Raw genomic sequence first — 26,550 nt, forward strand, 5'->3', positions numbered from 1 at the left:
ATTTTGGTTTTGGATTTGTTTCATTTTATTTTGGTTTTGGAATTTTATTTTGGTTTTGGAATTTTATTTTGGTTTTGTTTCATAGTCAAAACATTTGAAAAAAATATATCAGTGATTTTATATCACCCACATAGAACTTCCTTATTCATTTTTTATTGTTGCATAGTAAATATTCCATTGTATAGGTTATCATAGCTATTCCTATATCCATCTACCAGGAAGCAATTGATCTGTTTCCAGTTTCTTACTAATTAAAACTGTTTCATTGAATAGTCTTTGAAATATTTTATGCATATAGAAACACATCTGTAAAATAAATACCTTGAAGTGAAATTTCTAGATCAAATGGTTAATTATCATTATTCCTGAATTCCATATTTGTTAATTTGCATAACTGCTAAAATTTATTTATAACCCCCAAATCAGAATTTCAGTACTTTCATAGACATTTTTTGCCCAACTGGTGAAAATTTGGTGTCATCTGATGCACATATTCCCAGTTGAGGTGAACAAAGAAACCTTGTGCCTTCTTGTTTCAAGCTCTTATACTGGAAATGTCTTTTTCAAGTCTTTTTAGTGCCATACTTTCTTCATTTGCCTTTTGTTGATGATTTAGTTGTTCAAAATGTCCCCCAAACATAGTGCTAAAGTGTTTCTAGTGTTCTGGAGTGCAAGAAGGTAGTGTTGTCTTACAGAGAAACCTCCATGCATGTTAGATAATCTCTCTCGGGCTCAAGCTACAGTACTCATGGCTGTGGAGTCATTGTTAATGAACAAACAACATAGTCCATCTAGAAAAAGAAGGGAGAAATTCACCAATCTGTATGTGAGGCTGCTTCAGAAAATGCTGAAGTAACATCTATGTTTAAAGATATGGGAAAGCAGCTGATTGCATGGATTCATGAAATGATAACCACCAATTTAAAAAGCATAGAGGACAGTATTGTTATGAGACTTTTTAGAGCCAAAGAAATTTACAGGCACATTACATAGGGCCAAGAAAATGTTAAGCCATTCTTAGGTGGTGTTATTATAAAGAAATGCTGTGTTAAATTAATTATTTGTAAGAAATGTATGTTAAGGCAAATTATATTATTATTTGTGTATTGTGTGCATGTACGAATATGTAACAACAAATCCCATCAGTATGTACAATGATAATGCACCAATACAAAAATGTGGAGAAAAAAAAATTTAAAAGGTTTCTTTAAATAAAAACATACATAAAATAAGGGTATTTATTAATAAGTTGTTGAAAATGTGACTAGGGGCCAACAGGAACTTATTTATCCCTTTGTTTCTCTTAAAAGCAATGAGTCAGTATTTGTAAATTCAGTGTTAATTACAACCTTATAGAACATAACTACCCTGAATTATGAATGTATATTTCTAAATGGTCATATTCTCACCACCATATGAGACTGCTATCTTCTTCACTCTCAACTAACTATGTTATTTTAAGCCTTTTGATATGTGAAGACTAATAGTTGAATAATGGTATCTAGTGATTATAATTTCTTTTTATTTAGTATAAATAATGTAGAGCATCTTTTCATATGTTTTAGAGTTATCCCTGATAACCTTTTTGTTTTTTCTTTGGATATTTGTCTTTTCTTATTGATTTGGAATAAATATTTTAGTACTCGAAAGAATTAACCCTTTGTGCTATGAATTAATTGCCAATATTTTCCTAGATTTGTCATTCATCTCTTGAATTTTTTCCACATGGTAAAATGCTATATATACATATGTATTTTAAAAATGTAATTAAATTTATTGATCTTAAAAAGCCTTCCATAAGAGTAAAATGATTTAAGAATTGTGTTTGATGTCTTATGGTCCTTTGGTGTTTGTAAAGATTTTAATCTTCTTAATATGTAATGCTAATTATAAATACTTTTTATAAAAAATTATATTATAAAAATGATTAATTTTCAGAGTAATAGAATGTAGGTTTGAGGATCCAAGAATTTAGCTTGACTTTCATTTTGTGCACTTATTAAATGACCTAAGCCATACTATGTCCCTTTCCTGAGGCCCATATTTTGAACTAGTTTCTGCATATCAGAAAACATTCAACCTTTGACTTTCTATGTCTGGTCCATTTCACTTAGCATGAGAGTCCCCAACTCCATCCATTTACCAGCAGATACCATAATTTCATTCTTCTTTATGGCTGACTCACACTCCATCATGTATATAAATCACATTTTCTTTTTAAATTTTTTTTGTAGTTGTAGATAGATGATATGGCTTTATTTTGTTTATTTTTATGTGGTGATAAGGATTGAACCAAGTGCCTCACACATCTAGCTAGGCAAGTGCTCTGCCCCTGGACTATATAGCTCTAGCCCACCACATTTTCTTTATTCATTCATCTGTCAAAGGTTGGTTCCAAAGCTTGGCTATTGTGAATTGTGCTGCTATAAACACTGATGTGACTGTATCCCTATAGTATGCTGATTTTAGATCTTTTGGATATATAACAAGGGGTTGGGTAGCTGGGTCATATGGTGGTTTAATTCCCAGTTTTTGGAAGAATCTCCATATTGCTTTCCTGAGTGATTGCACTGATTTTAGTTACCATCAACAATGTATGACTGTCCTGTTGTCTCCATATCCTCACCAATGCTTATTATTTGTTTTCTTGATAATTGCCATTGTGACTGGAGTGAGATGAAATCTCAATGTAGTTTTGATTTGCATTTCCCTAATTGCCAGAGATATTGAACATTTTTTTCATTTATTTGTTGGTCATTTGTATTTTTTCTCTTGAGAAGGTGTCTGTTTAATTCTTCTGCCCATTTATTAATTATTTGTGGCATTGGGGGTTGGTGTTAAGTTTTTTGAGTTCTTTCTTTATTCTGGGCATTAAAAGCAAGTGACAAAAATCTTCTTCTCTGTAGGATTTGTCTTCACACTATTAATCATTTCCTTTGTTTGGCAGGTTTTTAAATTGATGCCATCCCACTTAATTGATTTTTGGTTTTCTTCTTTGCACATTAGGAGTCTTGTTAAGGAAGTTGGTATATATGGTTCCTATACCAACTTCCTTATTGGAGTGTTGGGCCTACATTTTCTCTTAGCAGTTGCAGAGTTTCCGGTCTAATTCCTAGGTCTTTTGGTCCACTTTGAGTTGACTTTTATACAGGGCAAGAGACCGGGGTCAAGTTTCATTTCTCTACAAATGGATTTCCAGTTTTCCCAGCACCATTTGTTGAAAAGGTTATCTTTTCTCCAACATATGTTTGGCAACTTTGTCTAGTATCAGGTAACTGTATTTATGTAGGTTTGTCTCTGTGTCTTCTATTGTATTCCATTGCTCTTCATGACTGTTTTGGTGCCAGTACCATCCTGTTTTGCTTACTATAGCCCTTTAGTATAATTTGAGGCCCAATATTATGATGCCTATAGCATTGTTCTTTTTACTCAGGATTTCTTTAACTATTCTGGGTCTCTTATTTTTCCATATGAATTTTACTGCTACTTTTTCTAGTTCTGTGAAGAATATCATTCGTATTTTGTAGGGACTGTATTGAATCTGTATACTGCTTTTGGTATTATGTCCATTTTGATGATATTAATTCTGCCAGTCTAAGAACATTGGGAGGTCTTTCCATTCTCTAAGGTCTTCTTCAGTCTCTTTCTTTAGTGTTCTGTAGTTTTCATTTTAGAAGTCCTCTATCTCCTTCATTAGATTAATTCCAAAGTATTTTATTTTATTTTTTGAAGTTATTGTGAATAGGACAGTTTTCCTAATTTCTTTTTCAGCAGGTTTATTATTGGAGTATAAGAAAGCAATTGATTAATGTATGTTGATTCTGTGTCCTGCTTCTTTACTAAATATGTTTATTAGCTCTAGAAGTCTTTTGGTGGAGTTTTGGGGTCTTTTAAATATAGGATCATGTGATTTGCAGATAGTTTTCATATTTCTATCTCTTTAATTTCTTTCTCTTGCCTAATTGCTTTGTATAGAGTTTCAAGGACTATCTTGAATAGGTGAAAGTGAACATTCCTTTCTTGTTCCTGCTTTTAGAGGAAATGTTTTCAGTTTTTCTCCATTCAGTATGATGTTGGCCTTGGATTTGTCACAAATAGCCTTTACAACGTTGTAGTAAGTTCTTTCTATCCTTAGTTTCTCTAGTGTTTTAAACATGAGTGGGTGTTGAACTTCTTAAAATGCTTTTTCTGCATATATTGATATAATCATGTGATTCTTGTCCTTAGCTCTATTTATGTGGTGAATTACATTTATTGATCTGCGTATGTTGAACCAGCCTTGCATCCTTGTAACTAAATCCACTTGATCATGGTACACTATCTTTATAATATATTTTTGTATGTGATTTGCCTATATTTTATTAAGATTTTTTGCAACTATGTTCATCAAGGATGCTAGCCTGAAGTTTTCTTTCCTTGATATGTATCTGTCTGATTTTGGTATCAGGGTGACACTGGCTTCATAGAATGAATTTGGCAGTGTTCCTTCCTTTTCTATTACTTGGAATAATTTGAGGAGGATTTGTATTAGTTTTTCTTTAAAGGTCTGGTAAAATTTAGCTGAGAATCCATCCAGTCCTGGGCTTTACTTGGTTGAAGGCTTTTGATAGCTGCTACAATTTCATTGCTTGATTAAAAAAAAAAAATCTAGTCTTTTTATCCTCTGCTTTCATGATTTTATTGACTACATTTCAGGGCATTTTTTGTTTGTTTCTTTTTGTCTACCTCCTGAGCAGTTTTCACCTTAATATTTGCAACAAAATAAGAAATTATAATTTTAGAAATGCCTTAATATTGTATTTGAATACAGTTCGTTGTTACTACTCTATGAGGAGCTTCAATTAAGACTTGAGTGCCTTTACTCTATTAGGCAATTTAAAATATCCCAGACCTTGCTCTGGACTTTAAGATTTTTGAAGTTCAAAGCAGATGTGTGTGGAAGAAAAACATCTGGTGAGGAGAACTTGCTTCATTGCGTGATGCTGTTTTCCTGCACTCCTCTGACGAGCGTCTGTTGAGCACGTTGGCAGGTTTGATAATTAATTAATGATGAGGGAATGAACCATCTATCTGAGGAACTCAGTTTTGCCTCACACTGCTTCTTTCTTCCCCACATGTCTGGCAAAGCCTTCAGAGTCTAGGACTGCTAATCCCACAGTTGTGTCTCAACTCAAACACTTGTCTTAGGCATAATTAGCTCAGAAATAAACAGATGGATAGGCTGGGACAGAGAGGGCTTAGTGTTGAGCAATTTAGTTTTATTATCAGTAACTTCAGAAATTTTTGTTGGAAAGTACATCAAAACTTTAAAAATTTAGTATTTTGAAAGAATATACTTGAAGTTCACAATTTCATGTGGATTTCTGTGTTTGAATTTTTCTTTTTGTAACATTTTATTTAAATATAATTTCTTACTTACATTTAAGTTGCAAGAACAGAACAGAAGGCACCCATGATTTTTTTCCCCAGATTTACCTAACATTCTCATTTCTCCCCATTCATTCCCTTTTCCCCTTCCTCTATATACACACGCACACACACACACACACACGCACACACACACACACACACATGCACACACACACACACACAGAGGTGAGGGGAGGGAGATGGAGCAGGGTAGGGAGGTAGGGAGAAAGAGAGAAAGAAGAAGACAGGCATTTTTTTTTTCCTTAATTATTTCAGAGTGAAATGGCAATTTTGACTCCTTTATTCCTAATACTTCAGTGTGTATTTCTTAAGGCCATTCTTCTAGATAATCACAATGCACATATCAAAATCATAACATTTAATATTGATTGATTCCACACTACTATCTAGCCATTTTAAATGCCAGCCATGTTCTCAAAAATGTCCATTCTAATATCTGCTACATTACCCTGGTCCAGGATATAATCCATTACTGCATTTTGCATTTAGTGTCATGTTGTCTTTAAACTAGGGCAGCTTCTCATCCTCCTTTGTATTTTTTGATTTTGACAATTTTGAGGAGTTAAAACAAGATATTGAGTAGAGTGTTGCTAGATCAGGTTATTGGATGTTTCCTCATTCAAATTCTGGTTCTGTGTTTTTGGCAGAACACCATGTGTCTCAATGTGTCTTTTCTAAAGGCACATTTGTGCCTTAATTGGCCAAATTAGCTTTGATCATTTGGTTAAGTTGGAATCCACTGGTTTTTTCACAGTGAATTTACAGTTTGCCACTTTATAATTAATATGAATTTTGTGAAGAGATATTTTGGTGTAAATAACCTCTCCCTCTTCAAATCTTTACCCACTAGTTTTAGCAACCATGATGATTTTTCTAACTCTGTTATTTCTTCTGTATTTATTTATTAGTTGGCTTTCTTCTGCCAGGAAGAGCTTATCTTTGCCATGTTTTCATTTATTTGCTTGGACCAGTATGGGCTCTTTGGTTCTTATTTTGAACAGTGATTATAATACATTATTCTCTTTCTTTTTTTAATTTAAAAACATTTTTTGGTACTAGGGATTGAGCCCAGTGGCACTTTACCACTGAGCTACATCCCCAGACCTTTCTAATTTTTATTTTGAGACAGGTTCTTGCTAAATTGCTGAAGCTGGCCTAGAATGTGTGATCCTGCCTCAGCTTCCAGAGTTGCTGGGATTACAGGCGTGTGCCACTACACCTGGTTCACATTTATTTTCACAGACATAGATTTGGCCGGTGGGAGCCCTTTAAGCTGACCCTTGTTTCTTTTTGATGAGTCTCTTTCATTCTTTGAGGATTTTTTTACTTTCTACAACAAGATGGTTAAAATTCATTTTACATTTTCTCTGTCCCAGCTCTGGAAACAGCCTTTCTCCAGGAATCCTGGTTTCTTTTCCTACAGAATGATATTAGAAACCTAGACCTGGTGTGTGTGTGTTTTAAAAGAATCTATGCTATGGAGTATTACATTTACTAAATCATTGTGTATAGTATATATGAGTGTATATATGTTTAATGTTATGTTTCAAACAGAAGAGCATTTATTTTACATGTAATAATCATAATTTTTGACAAGAAAAAAATACATTTTTCATTTCACATAAATGGCATTACACAGTTTTGAGCACTAAATCATCTTGACATTTATGAAGGAGCAAATGGAAAGTGGGGAACTGAGTGTGTTAAATATAAAGCTATCTTTAACTGTTCTATTAAAAAGCAAAGATTTATTTTCCATCTGTGATCTGAATGTGCCTATTTGTGGTCTCTTTCACACAGTGGAATTTCTGTGGAGCCACACAACAGAGAGCATGTGTGTTGGATATATGTCAGCCCAGGATGGGAAAGCCAAGGTAAGGGGGAAAAACTGGGCCACAACCTGAAAGCCTGATAGCCACTGTATCAACCTTTAACCAGTTAAGTTGATATAGATGAATTTTTTTTCACCTCTTGAGGGCAATAGCTCTGTGAACTTTATACAAATCATATTAAGATCACTTAATGATTCAAAAGAAAAACAGCAGATCTTTTTTTACTTTCAGTAATGGAGAAAGGGGGATTAAAAAAAAAAACCCTGTCTTTTTCCACTTTGCTCCTCTTTGCCCATTGTGAATATTTGGCAAAGAGGAAACTGGGAATTAGGAAAATAAAATAAAAAATAAAACTGATGAACTGACATAGATGGATGATTCTGCAGAGTGTTGGAATAGATAAAGGAAACTGGGGCAATGTAAGATTAGCCCCTGGAAAGCCTCTCTGCATGTTGATAGCAGAGGTGGCTGACATGCTTCCAATTACCACATAGCTTATGCTCTGGTGTCTTCAGGGATGACCTGGAATGGTTTCTTTGTGTGAAGTCAAAGGGCTTTGCCTCTGTGCACCATATGCCTCAGAGAGTCGTAACAATTACATAGGTGTCCATGTATCAATTCTTGAGTTGCTTGGCTTCTCTGGACTCATGAAGGTTGAGCCTGTGAGTAAAATACATAATTTGTGGAATTTATTTTATATCGGTTTCATATTCTTCTTGTAAATAACATTTTTAGAAACAGCTGTGACACATGCCATTTACTTGACATTAAAATGCCTCAGTTGCAAAACTATGAAGTCAGGCAGCCTCTTTTTAAAAGAAATGATTTACTCTACATATTTCGAAAGATCCAGTAAGGAAATCTCTGATATAAGCCATCTGAAACAGATGGAATCATTAACAAATAAATAATAAATGTATAGTCATGCACCATATAAGGTTATTTTGGTAAAAAATGGGTTGTACATATAATGGTGATCTCATAAGATTTATATTGAACAAGACTGATTAACAACACAAGTGGTTTATCAGGCATATGATTGATTTGCAGCCATTTAAGTTTCTCTCATACTTAACATATTGATCCTGATTAGATTTTAGAACATGCATAAGATATGCTTCAGCACCAAGGCCAGTCTGCCGGAGTACCGTCATGGTATCTTGTGTGGAAATGTTTTTATTATCCCTGCTGGTGGTCTGTGGAAGACACCTTATCACTTAACATGAAATACTATAAAGAAATTGGAGAGAACAGTGAACCCAAACATGTTTGACCTCCAGTTGTATCATTTGACATCTGGTAGATGTGGTTTTTATATTGTTGGTAAAGTCTTCAGCTGTGATAGTCTTGATTGGGCCAGCAGATACAGCTGTTTCCCTTGCCTCACTTGTAAATTATGTTTTTGACCTTCCTTTCAGAGAGTTAATCCCTCTCCTTTTTTTCCTCCTTTGGATTGGTGAACTACAAATGCTTTCCAGAAAAACAAAATAATTTTAATTCTAATGCTTTGGCTGCTGAATTCTTCTAATTTAAAAAAATAAAATCCTTTTTTTTCCCATAAACACTGGAATGTTATTGTATTATGAGTAAGACAAACTTATAGATGATAAGCTAGACTCGAAAGAGATAGGGAGCTATAGCAGAATTCGTTTTCCTTTCAAGAGAATAAGACTTGGACTTACCCCTTTGTTTTCTATATCTGAGACTCCTGGCTTCTCTGAAAGAATTGTTGTTTTGGAGGCTTTGTGAAATATGCTCTTCCATAAGATAGTCATGGTAGCAAAATGAGTAAGGAAATATCTTTAAAAGTTATCTTTTTTTAAATTTAAAAACTATTTTTAAAGTTCAAAACACCACAAACAAGAGCAACAACTCCCCCCACACCCGGTTTTCTAAAAATTCCCTGCTTTATCCTTGCTGCCAAACTCAGAAACTAAAGCTACTTGGCCACTTGAGTATTTTATATAAGTTAGTTGTTTGTAATTCAAGTTAAAAGCCTTGAATTAAAGCTCATCTCAAAATCATGCTGCTCAGAAAAGAATGAGTAATAATCAATATTATTTTGACCAGAATCCATATAGAATTTGAAGACAGCTAGATTCTTCCTCAAATTTCTTTTTCTAAAAAGAATATTCTTTTTTAAGTAAATTTTTAAAAACTTATATATGACAGCAGAATGCATTACAATTCTACATATATATATATGTATATAAAGCACAATTTTTCATATCTCTGGTTGTATACACAGTATATTCACACCAATTTGTTTCTTCATACCTGTACTTTGAATAGTAATGATTGTCACATTCCACCATCATTAATTATCCCATGCCCCCTACTTTCCCCTCCAACCCCTCTGTCCTATCTAGAGTTCATCTATTCCTCCCATGGTCCCCTTCCTTATCCCACATAAATCAGCCTCCTTATATCAAAGAAAACATTTGGCATTTGGTTTTTTGGATTGGCTAACTTCACTTAGCTTCATCTTCTCTAACTCCATCCATTTACCTGCAAATGCCATGATTTTATTCTCTTTTATTGCTGAGTAATATTCCATTGTGTATATATGCCACATTTTTTAATCCATTCATCTATAGGGCATCTAGGTTGGTTCCACAGCAGTTTAGCTATTGTGAATTGTGTTTCTATAAACATTGGTGTGGCTGTGTGTGTAGTATAGTGTTTTTAAGTCCTTTGAGTATAGACTGAGGAGAGGGACAGCTGGGTCAAATGGTGGTTTCATTCCCAATTTTCTAAGAAATCTCCATACTGCTTTCCATATTGGCTGCACCAATTTTCAGTCCCACCAGCAGTGTATGAGTATACCTTTTTCCCCCACATCCTTGCCAACATTTATTGTTGTTTGTATGCATAATAGCTGCCATTCTGACTGGAGTGAGATGAAATCGTAGAGTGGTTTTGATTTACATTTCTCTATTTGCTAGTGATGATGAAGATTTTTTCATGTATTTGTTGATTGATTTTATATAATCTTCTGAAAAGTGTCTGTTCAGGTCCTTGACCCATTTACTGAGTGAGTTATTTGTTTTTTGTTTTTTTGGGTTTTTTTTGGTGTTTAGCTTTTTGAGTTCTTTATATACCCTCGTGATTTGTGCTCTATCTGATGTGTGAGGGGTAAAGATTTGCTCCCAAGATGTAGTCTCTCTGTACACCTCACAGATTGTTTCTTTTGCTGAGAAGAAGCTTTTTAGTTTGAGTCCATCCCATTTATTGATTCTTGATTTTAATTCTTGTGACACAGGAGTCTTATTAAGGAAGTTGTGGCCTAATCTCACATGATGGAGATTAGGGCCTACTTTTTCTTCTATTAGACACAGGGTCTCTGGTTTTATTTGTAAGTCCTTGATCTATTTTGAGTTGAGTTTTGTGCATGGTGACAGATAGGGGTTTAATCTCATTTTGTTGAAAAAGAATATTCTTATAATTATATAATTTAATTTAGTTTCTATAGCATAAGGCAAAGAAATTTATTTTTAATGGATCCAAAATTAAGGCTTTGATACTAGTTGGATTTAAAAACTATATTGCCCCATATCCTATATAGTAGATGGTTTAATGAACAGTGTTTCATAAATGCTCAGTGTATGTGAACTACTGGAATAAAATAGATTTTTTAAATGGCATGGAACTTATTCAAGTATAATAAGTGAAATTAGATTTTTAAAAAATATGTAGAGGCCACTCTTTATAACAAAAGTAAAAATGTAATAATAAAAATTCCTCAAGAATGAATAGTCTGTTTTATAGTTTTATCTCTAGAGATTTATTATTAGTTGTAGGGAAAATAAGAACTATATAATGGAGAATCCAGGCAACAAACAACTCAATTGTGTGATCAAAATACCACCATTGAGGGGCAGATGGACAGTATGTACCTCTGAATGTGATAACCTGAGAAGGATACAACATAATTTATACATAGTATTCTGTCTGGATGTACATAACCTGAACATAATCATGAGAAAACATCAAATAAATCAGAAATGAGGAACATGCTGAAAAGAAAGAAAAAAGGGACTATTCACCAAAAATGTCAGTGCCATAAAGACAAAGGCTGCACAAATATTTCAGATTATACAATACTGAAGCAACAATGACAACTAATGGCAATAACTGATCTTAGACTGGATTACATATGAGAGGGGGGAATGTCATAAACACATTATTAACTCAGCTTGAATACTGGAACATGAGTAGTAAAAATGAATTATATAATCATTAAATTTACTAAGGCTGATAACTGTATTGGGATGAATAGGGAAATATCTTATTTTTAGAAAAATTACACTGAAGTTTCTAAGGGTAAAAGGCCATAATATATATAATGTCTTCTCAATGGTTTAGAAAAAAACATTATGTGTATGTGTGTATGAATGAGTGAATGTGTGGATAGATAGTACATTATAAAGCAAATGGAGCAAAATGTTTACAATAGGTGAATCTTAGTAAAGGATGCATTGTTTCTTCAACTGTTCTGTAAGAGAAAAATTATTTTCAAATGAAAATTTTCAAAATATTTGCATATTTTTCAAAATATTTGCATATTTTCTTGCATATTATGGCATATTTGATTATTTCTTTGGGCCTCACACTTGAAATGATATAGTTCAAAAAATATCATCCTTGGTTTATAACCAATTCTGCATTTAATGAATGAACACATTACTCCAAACTCCTGCCTTTATTTCACTTGGAGTTCTTCACTGAATTAACCAAAAAATATTTAAACAACAATACATTTTTTAAAATTTGTTTTAATTAGTTATACATGACAGTAGAATGCACTTATATACTTTGATGTATCATACATAGATGGGATATAATTTCTCATTTTTCTGAGTATACATATTGTAGAATCACATTGGTCATACAGTCACATACATACATACAGTAATAATGTCTCTTTTATTCTACTATTTTTTTTTATCCCCACATCCCCTTCCTTCCCCTCCTCTCACTTCCCTCTACCTAAGCTAAGGTAACATTATTATTTTTTCTTTTGCATTACAATTTTTAATACACATAAATACCACACTTTTTGTATTTCTGTTTGTATATAAAGTATGTTGACATCCAATTCAAGTCTTCATATATGTACTTTGTATAATGATGACCATCACGTTCCACCATCCTTGTTACTCCCCTACCCCCTCCTTTCCCTCCACCCACCCCTCTTCCCTATCTTGAATTGCTCTATTCATCCTATGCTTTCCCTCCCTATCCCCAAAATGCTCATTATCTCTAGCAATCAGAGAAATGCAAATCAAAACCACTCTAAGATATCATCTCACTCCAGCTATTATGAAGACAAACAACAATAAGTGTTGGCGAGGACGTGGGGAAAAATGTACGTGGGGGAAAATGTACACTCATACATTTCTGGTGGGACTGCAACAGTTTGTGCAGCCAATTTGAAAAGCAGTATGTAGATTCCTTGGAAAACTGGGTATGGAACCACCATTTGACCCAGCTATTCCTCTCCTTGGACTATATCCAAAGGACTTAAAAATAGCATATTACAGGGACACAGCCACTTCAATGTTTATAGCAGCACAATTCACAATAGCTAAACTGAGGAGCCAACCTAGAAGTCCTTCAGTGGATGAATGGATCTAAAAAAATGTGGCATTTGTACACAATGAAATTTTACTCAGCATTAAAAAGAACAAAACCATGGCATTTGCAGGTAAATGGATGGTGTTGGAGAAGATAATGCTAAGTGAAGTCAACCAATCCCCCCCAAAAAAATACCAAATGTTTTCTCTGATATAGAGAGGTTGACTCAACAATACATTTCTTAAAAATACTTTGTGAGCTCTTTCTATAGTAGTAATGATTGTTTTCTGTCTGGATCTATGAGAGATTAAGCTTTCATTATGAAAGTTCTATCACATTAGGGTACCTTTTAGAACAATACTCAGCTTTTTGTTTTTATTTAAACAAAAATATCAACAAATGTTTATTCATGATATTCCTCTGTTCTGTGTGACACATGTTAATGAAACAGGATGAATGTTGCCCATGCTATTATTTCCTTTTGATCAGGCAATGGTTTCTTAGATATGACCCCAAAAGTACAAGCAACAAAAGAAAAATTAAATGTGACATCATAAAATTAAAAACTTGGTGCTTCAAGGAACACCATCAAGAAAGTTCACACCTATAATCCCAGTGGCTCCTGAGTCTGGGGCAGGAGGATTGTGAGTTCAAAGCCAGCCTCAGCAACTTAGTCCCTAAGCAACTCAGTGAGACCCTTTCTCTAAATAAAATATAAAAAAGGGCTGGGGATGTGGGATTCAGTAATTAAATGCACCTGGGTTCAATCCCTGATTATAAATAAAAAAAGAAAAGAAAAGAAAGAAAATGAAAAGGCAAGCCACAGAATAACAAAAAATAGGGCTGGGGTTATGGGTCAGCAGTAGAGTGCTTGCCTAATACATGTGAAGCACTGCTTCGATCCTTAGCACCACATAAAAATAAATTAAAAAATAAAGGTATTGTTTTCATCAAAAAAAGAAGAAAGAAGAATATTTGCAAATTATATACTTTGTAAAGACTTGTATCCCTTGAGAATATATTTTTAATAAGAAAAATGGGCAAAGGATTTAAAAGACATTTCTCCAAAGAAGATATACAAGTAGCAAATAAGTATATGAAAATATTCTCAACATCAGAAGTCATTAGGGTAATACAATCAAAACCACAATGATATCCTACTTTTCATCCAACTAGCTGGCTATATAATCAAAAAGATGAACAAAATAACAAGTGTTAGTAAGGATGTGGAGAAATTGATACCCTTAGGAATTTCTGTTGGGAAGGTAAAAACAGTACACCCCTGCTTTGAAAAAGAGTTTGTCAGTTCCTAAAAAAGTTAGATATAAGAGTTGCCATATTGCCCAGCAATTCCATACCTCTTAAGGATATACCCAGGAAAATTTAAAAAGATGTGTTCACACAAAAATTTATACATAGATGTTGATAGCAGTATTATTTATATTAGTTAAAAAGCCAGATAACCCAAATGCCCATCAAGTGATGAATGGAAAAAAAATGTGATATGCTATGTCTTTTGAAAACTATAGAAGGTATTTCTCCCATCTGATTTAGTATTCAGATTACTTATATTCTCAAAGTTCAAGTATGTAAAATAATTATAGGTATCTGCAAATCAGATGTAATTTGTGTGGTCTTTTAACCCCTATGGTATTAATAACATTTTCAATGACAACCTTACTACTTGCATATGTGCTTGCATATATTTATATAGATTGATCACATTCTAAAATTTAAATATATCAGTAATAGTTTCAGAAGTGATATATTTATACAGTGAAACATTATTCAGCTATAAAAAGGAAGGGAATACTGATACATACTGTAGCCTGCATGAACTTTGGAAACCTAAGTGAAAGAAGATAGATACAAAAGGCTAAATATTGTATGATTCCATTTATATTAAGTGCCTGGAATTGGAAATCCATAGAGACAGAAAGTGGATTAGTGGTTGCAAGTGAAAAGGGGGAAGGATATGGGGAGTGACTACTAATGAGTATGGGGTTTCTTTTTGAGGTAATGAAAATATTCTGAAATTAGAAAGTTGCACACTTTGTAAATATACTAAAAGCCACTGAATGGAACACTTGATTTAAATGAGTAAATGTTATGGCATATGAATTATGTCAGTAAAGTTGTTAAACTATCAACCAATATAATTTACTGTATTACCAAAATAAGGAGAAAAAATATATTTGTTCTGATACCATAGATTTTTTAATTTTTTAATTTGTTTTAATTAGCCATATGATTTTTTTCAACTTCTATTTATTATGAAAACTTCAAAATAACAGAAATGGGAGGAACTTCCTCAATCCAATAAAAGGGCAATTGCCAAAAACCTATGACTAAAATCATACTTATTGGTGAAACATGGAATATTTTTTCTAACACTTAGAACAGGAAAATACAGTTTCATTCACATTACCTCCATTCAGTATTTTACTGGAATTCCAAATTAGTACAATAAAATAAGTAAAAGAATTAAAAGACAAAAGTTGGAAAGGAAGCAAAAAAAACTACAGTTTTTCTCAGATTATATGGAATGAATCTAACAAATGATGTACTAGACCTTTCTCCTAGAAACTACAAAACCTTGCTGGGAGAAACAGAAGAAAACCTAAATAAATGGAGATATTATTCATGAAATATAAAACTCACAGTAATGCTAAGATAATCATTCTTTCCAAATTTATTCATAGATTCAAAGCAGTCCTAATCAAATTTCAGCAGTTTTTTGTTCTATAACTAAGCTGGCTTTAAAATTTATATATGGAAATTTAGAGGACCTAGAATTATAAAAATCAACTTTAAAAGAGAAGATGAAACTTAGAGGGCTTATCCTACTGGATTTTTATGACTTACCACAGGGTTACTATAGTTAAGACAGTGTTCCCCAATAGAAGACAACCCTGAACTCAGTGTATCAGAAGTTCTGAGATCAGCAGGAATACCACTTTAGTCTTCTGCAGTTTAAAGGAAGGAGATTACCAGATATGCTGATGCAGCAAGATCCAACAGAAACCGCAGATATTATACAATCACTATCTTAGAAATATAGATGGGAACTTGTGACTCAAGAATTAGGATTTATCCAGTGCTGGAAGTCCAGAATAATCACTGGCAGTATTGATGCCATTTGTCATCAAAGGAAGGAGCTGTCTTTACAATAAAGAATTTCACATTACAAATGAAAAATTATATACCCAACTGTAATAAAATATTATTTAAAAAGTGAAGGAGATACTTTAAATGAACACTTGTATCTCATAATAGATGGATCTTAGTTTCTTCACAAACTTACCTATTATTTATGTACTCTATACTGTACTTCAAGTAAGATTATGTTTTAAAAGTTAGTCTATTAATGTTTTCTTGATTACCAAGCATTCCCAGGATTGAAATGTTAAGAGCATACTATTACTAGTAAACTATCACAGGTTTCCCATAATTTCACTTTTATTTCAGTCTGCTTGGGGATGGAAATAATTTGCCAGACAATTGTTGTTTTGAAAGTGGATGGGAGTCAGTGAAATGATGACCCCATTATTTATTCTTAATTCTCTTTTTAAATTATAAGGTTATGTAAATATAATTAGCTTAATAAATGTTTCCTATTCTTTAAGAGTGAAAATATAACCTCGGTAAAACAGGTAACTTTGTAGTATTTTGATCTGGAAGATAATGAAAGATTATTTGTAAATAATAAAAGATTATACTCAGAAAACAAATTAATAGATCACAATGAATATAGAATAGGAATAAACAGTGGGCTAGCAATTATAATTGTTTGAGGAATATAACAAGAAGTCATTTATTATTTGATTGTTTTACCATTTTGATTGTGATTGTGTGTAAGTCTTTTTTTGCAGTGTGGAGTGTTGACCAGGGACTCAAGCATACCAGGCAAAGTGCTCTACCACTGAGCATATCATCAGCCCTGTATATCTTGGTGACCATTAACTTTCTCAAATTTAATGTCCAAAAACTTCACAAAATCATCCTAAATATTTACCTAAGTAAAGCAGTTTATAAAACATTAATAAGGTGTTCCTGTGCCAAGGGTAAAAGCCTCACAGAGCTAAATAAATTCTCTTCTATATCTTTAAAAGAACCCAGAAGCATTGTGTTTCATGAATAAAGCCAGATACAAAAGAGTGCTGGGTGGATTATTCCATTTGTACCAAGTTCTGGCATAACTAAGATATGGTTATACAAACCCAGAAATGCTTATAAAAGGAACATGAAGGAATTTGGGGGCATAATAGAAATAGTCTTTACAGAAAACTTTCTATTTATATTTTGGTTTTGTGGTTATACAAATTGTCAGAAGTCATCAAACCATTTAGTGAATGTCTATACATTTCATAGAATGTAGGCTATGACTATTTTTTGGAAGTCTGAAAATAAGTATTAGCAAGACCATACAGAGGTAGTGTGGTGGAATGATTAAAAGAATGGGTTTGGGACTTAGTCATGCTTGGATTTAGATCCCAGAGTCCATGCTTTAAAACTCAGGGCATATTCTTGGTTTCCTTATCTTTAAAGAGGGACTATCACTACTTGTTTGATAGCATTCTGAAAATTAATTGAATGTTATAAGTGAAGTGTATGTAATAGAAACTTCATTAATTATGATGGTCATTGATGGTGATGATAGTTGTAAAGGATGTGGAAATTGTGAAGGATATCAGAGTCATTACATCACACAGCTCCCCAATCCCCATTTACACTATAGTTGTGCTCTTGAAGGTGTCATTTACATGTACTCATATGATCAATATTTCCTGGATTTTCACCCTGCTTCCTAGGTAGAGATGGTAGGTTTGGATAAAATCTTACTAACGTGTAAGTATAAATGAACTGACAAGTAAATTCAGAGGTCCCAGGACAGGGGAAAAAACAGGAAGGATGGGGGGAATTGAAGAAACCAGAATGGACACCCACCCCCGTATCTGTAGTTTAGGTCAATATGGTGGTAATGAAGCCTTTTCAAAAACTATTCGACTAGAGGTTTACCAGCTTAACAGTATAACAACTTAGTTTTTTCTTTCTTTTTGAAATCTAAGGTTTGCCTGTAATATTTCTTATAAACTCACTTAAAATAATACTTCTTTTAAAAGTAAAAGGGAAAAATGTTGCTTACAAGCTACTTTTAAATTTGTCTTACATGAGCCTTGAGCAGACTGGCAGTCTTCTTGGATTCCATTTAACATTGGTCAGTGGAGTGCCTTTGAGTTATATTGATGATGCATACCTTAAAAGAGACTTCATTTCAGATGGTAGCAGCTGGTGACACTGGGTCAGCCAATGGATTTATTGGGCTATATGGATTTATTAGTACTTATGGATTTGTTGGATTATATTTTAGATTTATCAGAGTCATCTAGATGCAAGTTTGGCTTTATCCTAAACAAAATTTTAGTTGCTTTTGATAATGTAGTCCTCATATTACCCAACAACTGAAGGCATCTGATTCCTGGCAGGAAGCCAGCTGCCTCAAGATAGTAGGTTAGGTACCACCAAAAAGCTATGTACTAAGAAAACATACCAGACAGCTAAATTTGGTAAATGTACTAATAGACCACAGGAAAAGTGGCTAATCAATGATTTCAACTTATACCTTTTAAGTTTGCCCAGAATTTCAAATGTAGAAAATTTTATTTCTTTTCCATGCTCTCAGAGCTGTCAGTAGGATCCCACTGGGTCTATTTAGAAAGTCCTTTAGACAATCAGAAGATTGCAGAAAATTGAATATGTGAAAAGCAAACTGTAAGACAGAACTTTCCTCAACTTCTGAGGAAAAACAAGTTAATTTCTAAGAGTAGTTGGTAACTTTAGTTTTGCCTAATTAGTCTTACACCATCAACTTCTTCCAAATGATTCATCTGACATTGCTCCAAAGCAATAAATAGAATAACCACAAAGAGGGAATTCACTGTGTTGGCAAGGGCATAAATCTTCTCAGAGGTATGAACCATATTTGTTAAAGTAAATCTCATTTTAACCATGGTATTTGGTTAGATCTGTGCAAAGATAAATGTCTAGTACTTGGACTAGTAGATTTTCCATGTTAGTTGAAAAGAGGGAATAAACTTTTATTTTGGTTATAGCAACATGAAAAATAATGAAAACACAAATTTCTCTACATAGTTACATGGTTTTCAATCATAATTGTGAACTTAACATTAGAGTGTCACTTTGTTATCTTCTAGTACCCAACATTTTAGACAGATATGTGCTGTTGCAGGCAGAAGGGTGCCTGCTGTTTTCCCACAGGACATATACCATGGCATGTAAATTAGACAAGTGTACTTGAGAATGATTACCCTTAATACCTATAGTGAGTGAGTAATGATTACATAATGGTGTTTTCTTTCTTTTAGTTGGGAAGTGGTAGACAAGTGATGAAAGAAATCTTTTCTTGTTTTTTCTTTTTTTTTTTTGCCGGGTAGGGGTAATCTCAAGACAAAGACAGTAATCTTGGTCTTGTTGTTCTTATTTTGTGTAAGTAATTTCCTAACCTGAAGCAAGGTTTTGGTTTCTATGATTGTAAATATTCAGGATCCTCCATTGACTTTATGCTATAACAACTTTTATTACATTATTTTATTAAATACATGAATAACAATAATAGAATTGACTAAGGATATAGTATATGTGGTAGTACCAATGGCCACACAGGGTCTAGCACATAGTAGGCCTTTTGTAAATATATCTTTAATAAGTGACTCCATGTCGGGATTTGGGGTAGAACTGCTATGGACACAAGATTTTGTCCCCACGGTCCTTCCTTTTCAGTAATCTCTAGATTTGAGATAAAAAAAGCTGGATGAATCAAATCAATTTTTAAACATTTTTAAAAATTATATAAACATTTTAAATTTACATAAAATACTAAATTTAACATATGGTTTAAACATTTTAAATTTTATATAAAAACTGATTTATATCCTTCTATAAGAGCAGAACACTTGACAATGAAGCAAACAAGTGGTCATCATTCTGGTGAGGCCTGGGTACTTCTTTGACAGTCCTATACCTGATCTGCCTGCCCTACAGGCATGTAAGAGTGACCCCTGTTGTAGATTTTGAGCCCTAAACAAAGTCTGTGGGCTAGAATACATATTCATTCCCATATCATTCCCCCAACAAAGATAGTTTCTGTATTTTTTTAAGATCTTCATGTTGGAATGCCCATTCTATTTAATCCTAAGGACTAAAAATTCTTTTGTGATAGAAACTATGTGTGTTTTATGTCTTGTATATAAAGCAGTAATGTAAATTGGTGAAAACATTACATTTTAGTATTAACTAATTGAGACATTTGGCTATGGTTAAGCTATTCTATTTACATTCCTTTCAAATACTCCTGGATACAATAAGTGGTAGGTACTGACAATTTACTTTTATGCTCTTGAGCTGTCATCACTGTACTTACATGTTTGGATTGTACTGTCTGCTGCAGTGTTGAAGGGATGAAAAGAAACTTAATTAAGGATGGGGATTATATTAACACTGCTGTTATGAGATGCTCAAAATACTTGCACACAGCTTTTTCTTGAAATAGAAAGAGTAATAGTATTTTAAATGTGCCCTCTGTAATAGATGAGAAAGCCAATAATTTCCAATTTCTTCCATTGATGGTTCTTAGAGATAAAATTTTGAATAGTTAGAATGTACTAACTATACTGCTCCATTAAAAATGTCTATGATACATATTTTTTTTAATTTCTACAAGTTTTCAAAGGTTCATAGTCAGACAGGAAGTCTTTAAATTGAAGACCTCTGAGGTATGATAAGTTCCTTAATCTAGAAATTTATGGTTTTTGTTCAGTATGCCATATTTTTGGGAAAAAATAAAATTTATAAGAGTTTTTCACCATCAAAGATGACAAAAATGCATTTCTTTATAACTTCATTTAACCAGCAAGAACTTATTACAGTGGCTAGTAATGACTGACTAGCAAGGATACCTGAGTTATTTGACTTTTCAATTTTTTGCTATTAAAAAAAACTCAGTTTGCTTAGGAGAAGAATTTTGACAAAAAAAACCAATATCTCTTATTTTTCATGAATTATTTTTTAAATAAACACTACTGAGTACCTTTGATATTTAGGTGTTTTTCTGGGGATATAAAAATGAGCGAAATAGACAAGGATCCCTGTGCTAGCAGATTTAGATGCTTATGGAGGAAACAATAAACAAGATAAATCATGGCATATACTTGTCAAGGAGATGGAAGCTGGATGGATTAAGACAATATTAGGTAGGCTTCACCGAGAAGGTGACATTTAAATAGTGTTGGAAGATTTATGGGAGTGAGGCAGGAACATTCCAGGCATAGGGAACAGCAAGTGCAAAGACCCTCAAGTAGGAGTGTGCCTGCTATGTTGTAGGAACAGTGAAGAAGTCAGTTTTAATGGGTTGTAATAGCAGTGGAGGACCAGATCATGTAGTCACTATCAGAATTTTGACTTTTCCTTTGAGATGGTAGCCGGAAACATGATCTTACTTGCATTTTAAGGGACCACTCTAGAGCTGAGAGTGGTAACAAAGACCTGTAATCCTGGCTACTCACAAGGCTGACACAGGGGTATTAAAAGTCCAAGGTCTGCCTGGGCAATGTAGTGAGATCCTGTCTCAAAATAAAATTTTAAAAAGGGGCTGGGGCTATAGCTCATTGGTAAAGCACTTGCCTAGCATGTGTGAGGTACTGGGTATGATCCTTAGTACCACCAAAAAAATAAAAAGAGGCTAGTCCAGCTGCTGAAAGAGAGGCAGGTAGGAGGTCATTGTCAGGTAAGTGATAATAATGACTGGACTTGAGCATTAGCCATACAGATGATGCGAAGCTGTTGTCTTCTGTGTATTTTTTAAGATAAGACAATTAGAATTTGCTGATAGGTTGAATGGAAATATGAGGGAAATAGAAAAGGCTCCTAAGATTTGGGTCTAAATAGTTAGAAGAGTAGGGTTGCCATTTACTTAGGTGGAGGGGAGGAAAATTTGAGGGAAAGAAGTGGAAATCTTGTTAGACATGTTAATTCTGAGATACCTGTTAAATATTGAGTGGGCATGTCCAGAAGATAGTTGGATGCATATGTCTGGAGAGAAGACTAAACTGGAGATATATATACATTTGGGAATCTTGGATGTTATCACCAAGGGAGTAAATACAGACAAGAGAAGAGAGACCTGAAGAACTCCTTTAATTTGGAGAACCAATCAAGGGGACTAAGAAGTCATGATCATAGAGGTAAGAAGAGAGGAAAAATGAGCATAATATTTTAAACACTGAAGGAAGAACTATTTTCAGGGAGGAGAGTGTGATCAACTTTACCACATGATTGTTGCTGGGCCTCTTGAAATTAGGGAAGTTGAATTTGACATTGGAAACCATTTTGTTAAGAGGGGAACAGTACAGAGGTCAAGGTAAAAACCATGACGGTAGAGGTTTACAAGAGAAAGAAAGGAAAGAATTTGAGGTCACAAGTGTGAACAACTTAAATGGAAGTAAAGAAAGAGAGTGGTAACTAGAGAAGGAGGTAGAATTGATACTTCACTATACACACTACAGATATTTTTCTATGAAATAAATGGAAAACAAGTGGTTCAACTTACTGAGATACCTGGAACACTCCAACATGTACTGGTTGGAGGGGTGAGAAAAAACCAGCACAGGAAACTGAGATTCAGTTTTGGAGTCAAATAAAGGGAAGTCTGAGAATATTTGTTGTAATAATTGCAGGTATGACTGGTATTAAAGGATGCCATGCCTTCACATTCAGGATGAATTGGCTTAAACAGATTTCTTGATTGTAGTATGTCTGATTTTTTTGTGCTCCTGTACCTAACTATGTCTAAGAATGGAATGAGGCAGAGCAGTAAGTTTGCCACACTGCCCTCCCCTCCTTTCCTCTCCTCTCCTCTCTTCTTCCTCCAGAGAGTGCCTCCCAGGACTCAGCAGAAGTCAGCTAGGGAAATTTAGGTCACAGTGTCTTAACAGTTCTTTGAAGTTGCATGGGTCTGGTCGATAAGAAGTCAAAAAGCAGGTGATTTTGACAAGGAAAACTTTCTTTAAAGAATTTGGTTTTTAATTTTACTCCTCCTAAATTCCTCACTGACAGATCAACTGAGATTCTCAGGAAATAGTCCATTACACAAATAGTAGTTTTACTCTTTATGATTGTTTAAACATTAGCCTTTCATTTCTTTTCAAATACCAGATGGTCTTGAAAAGAGTAATATCAATGTTATCTGGTAGCTTACCAACAAGAAGACTGTAACTGATGTTTTGGATTTTCACCTACTACAAACAATGAGGATGTTTTGACCTCCCCAGAAAGTTCTTTACAAAGAGGAGACTAGGCAGCTGTCTTTACCAAGAAAATGGTGGCCTAGAACCTCCCCTATGGACCTTAGGGGAAGCCCCCAGCATCTGCGTAGAAGTTGGGATCAACTGAACCCTCATTCTGCAGAGCCCAGATAGATTCTTTTTTTAAGCTTAGTATCTCCCTGCCCCTTCAGAGAAGAAATGCCTGAGTCAAGTTACAGATCTAAGGTCTCACAGTTACAAAGTTGTGGAGCTAAGTGAGTCCAGACACACAATCTTTTTTTAAAAATTTTTTTAGTTGTTGATGGACCTTTATTTATTTATATGTGGTGTAAAGAATTGAACCCAGTGTCTTATACATGCTAGGCAAGTGCTCTACCACTGAGCTACTACCCCAGCCCTAGACACACAATCTTAACTCCAGAACTCAAGCTTCTAATCACTTAAAACCTCATGACTTTGGGAGTCACAAACTAGGAAGTGACTTAATTAGAGAGGTATATTCGAGAATTTCAGCATGTAAATGCTATACAAAACAAAACTGGATAAGATCACCAATGGAGAGAATATAAACAGGGAGAAAAAAAAGAAGAAGAAGAAGAGGCCCAACTTCTAGGAACTCCCATCTTTATAAATTGGGGAGATGAAGAAGAGCCATCAAAGGATCCTGAGGAGTTGTGGCTAGAGATGTTGAAGGAGAACCTGGTGAGCATGGGCTAGAAATCAAGGAAAGAATGTGTTTAAGGGAGAAGAGTATCACCTTTTTCAGATGCTGTTGCTGGATCTTGTATGGACATCAGTTACCATGTTCATTCTTTTCTTTTTTTTTTTTTTAAGTAGTCTTAAAGAGTAGAGTGGAGACATAGTCATACCGTCCCAGATGAGTCTACAGCCATAAGGAAAGTAAGAAAAATATATAGATTAGTTAATAAATTAGTTATGATCATATTGCTTTATTAAACACTCACTAAATCATACTGCTACATAATTGAGAAAAGGAAAGAAATGACAAGGAAAAAAATTCCAGTCCTGGTACTAAATGAATTCCCCTGGGATACAGTGAGCTATTCCACATTATCTACTATTAACATTTTGTAACTGATTTTTTTTTGGTATGTTTTCTTTTCTTTTCTTTCATTTTTTATTTATTTTATTATTTTTTAAAATACACGACAACAGTGGAATGTATTACAATCCTTATTACACATATAGAGCACAATTTTTCATCTCTATAAATAGAGTATGTTCACACCAATTTATGCCATTATACATGTATTTTTTTGCATTACAATTCTTAATACACATATATACCACAATTTTTCATATCTCTGTTTGTATATAAGGTATGTTGACATCCAATTCAAGTCTTCATACATGTACTTTGTATAATGATGACCATCACATTCCACCATCCTTTTACATGAAATCACATATACTGATTTTTTGTTTCACTATTTTACATAAAATAGTACATGTTATTAAAAAATATTTTAAAAAATCAGAGTTTTAAATGTCTCTACCATCTCAGTGTGCACCATTAACATTATGGAATCACAGATGTATTTTCAGAAAGGCTTTGCCCTGGTAGAAGTGGAAGTACAAGTCCCCAAGGAAGGCTGAAAAATCTAGCCTCCTGGGATACTTTGGTATGGTGAGCTTTGGTAGGTGGTCTTCAGATTACCCTCTCAGAACACTGCTTTTTAGGGTTAGATTGAATCTAAGAAGGTGGGACAGATTTCCAAGACCAAGTGAGACTCTAATTAGTTCTTAGAAGGGCTAATAAAAAAATGCAATAACCGGATTCTAGGAAAATTTAGAGACATGAACTTTTTAAAAATTATTTAAACATTTATAGGGACATTCTAAGATAAAACTATGTAGTATGTCACAATCAGAAAGGACCCTGGATATAATTAAGTCCAAGTTTTTATTTTTACCTGTAAGAATGCCAAGATTCAAAGCTAGTGAATTTCTTGTCTAGAGATTATTCAGTCCATTAGCAGCAGAGTTCAGGCTTAAACCTAGAGTTCTTCTGTTAGATTTAGATATGAGATCTATCCCAAAAGCTGATGTGTAAGACAATGCAAGAAAAAAGGTGAAGTAATTAGGTTATGAGAGCCTTAACCTATTCAGTGCATTAATCCCCTGATAGGGATTAATTGGTGGTAACTGAAGGCAGGTAGGGTGTGGCTGGAGGAGGTAAGTCCCTGGGGGCCTTTGGGGTATATATTTTGTCTTTGCTGGGTAGAGTTCTCACTCTGCTTCCTGGTGTGACGTCCTGAACTACTTTCCTCTGCCATATCTTGGGCCCTGAGGAATGAATTAGCCATCTGTGGACTGAAACTTATGAAACTGTGAAGCCCAAATAAACTTTTTCTACTTAAAATTGTTCTTAAGAGAGGTAAATAGGGAGCCTACATCATGGGAACAAATTTTTTACTCCTCACACTTCAGATACAGCCCTAATATCCAGAGTATACAAAGAACTCAAAAAATTAAACAATAAGATAACAAATAACCCAATCAACAAATGGGCCAAGGACCTGAACAGACACTTCTCAGAGGAGGACATACAATCAATCAACATGTACATGAAAAAATGCTCACCATCTCTAGCAGTCAGAGAAATGCAAATCAAAACCACCCTAAGATACCATCTCACTCCAGTAAGATTGGCAGCCATTATGAAGTCAAACAACAATAAGTGCTGGCGAGGATGTGGGGAAAAGGGTACACTTGTTCATTGTTGGTGGGACTGCAAATTGGTGCAGCCAATTTGGAAAGCAGTATGGAGATTTCTTGGAAAGCTGGGAATGGAACCACCATTTGACCCAGCTATTCCCCTTCTCGGTCTATTCCCTGAAGACCTTAAAAGAGCGTACTATAGGGATACTGCTACATCGATGTTCATAGCAGCACAATTCACAATAGCTAGACTGTGGAACCAACCTAGATGCCCTTCAATAGATGAATGGATAAAAAAAATGTGGCATCTATACACAATGGAGTATTACTCTGCACTAAAAAATGACAAAAACATGGAATTTGCAGAGAAATGGATGGCACTAGAGCAGATTATGCTAAGTAAAGCTAGCCAGTCTCTAAAAAACAAATGCCAAATGTCATCTTTGATATAAGGAGAGCAACTAAGAACAGAATAGGGAGGAAGAGCATGAGAAGAAGATCACCATTAAACAGGATGAGAGGGGGGAGGGAAAGAGAGAGAGAAGGGAAATTGCATGGTAAAGGAAGGAGACCCTCATTGTTATACAAAATTACATATAAGAGGAAGTTGAGGGGAAAGGGGAAAAAAAACAAGAGAGAGAAATGAATTACAGTAGTTGGGGTAGAGAGAGAAGAAGGGAGGGGAGGGG

The 26,550-nt window shown here is 34.1% G+C and overlaps 1 protein-coding gene across 3 annotated transcripts in view; it reads left to right on the top strand.

Moving 5' to 3' along the window:
- Tasp1 (taspase 1) overlaps nt 1–26,550 on the top strand; it is a 272,346-nt gene that overhangs the window by 233,697 nt on the left and 12,099 nt on the right. For all 3 annotated transcript variants that reach the window (XM_026397660.2, XM_077799754.1, XM_077799756.1), the window contains one exon: nt 7,231–7,304. In XM_026397660.2, coding sequence (XP_026253445.2) covers nt 7,231–7,304 — 74 coding nt within the window. The remainder of the gene's footprint in view (nt 1–7,230; nt 7,305–26,550) is intronic.

The sequence above is a fragment of the Urocitellus parryii genome, chromosome 6 (assembly GCF_045843805.1).
Source record: "Urocitellus parryii isolate mUroPar1 chromosome 6, mUroPar1.hap1, whole genome shotgun sequence".
NCBI classification, from domain to species: domain Eukaryota; kingdom Metazoa; phylum Chordata; class Mammalia; order Rodentia; family Sciuridae; genus Urocitellus; species Urocitellus parryii.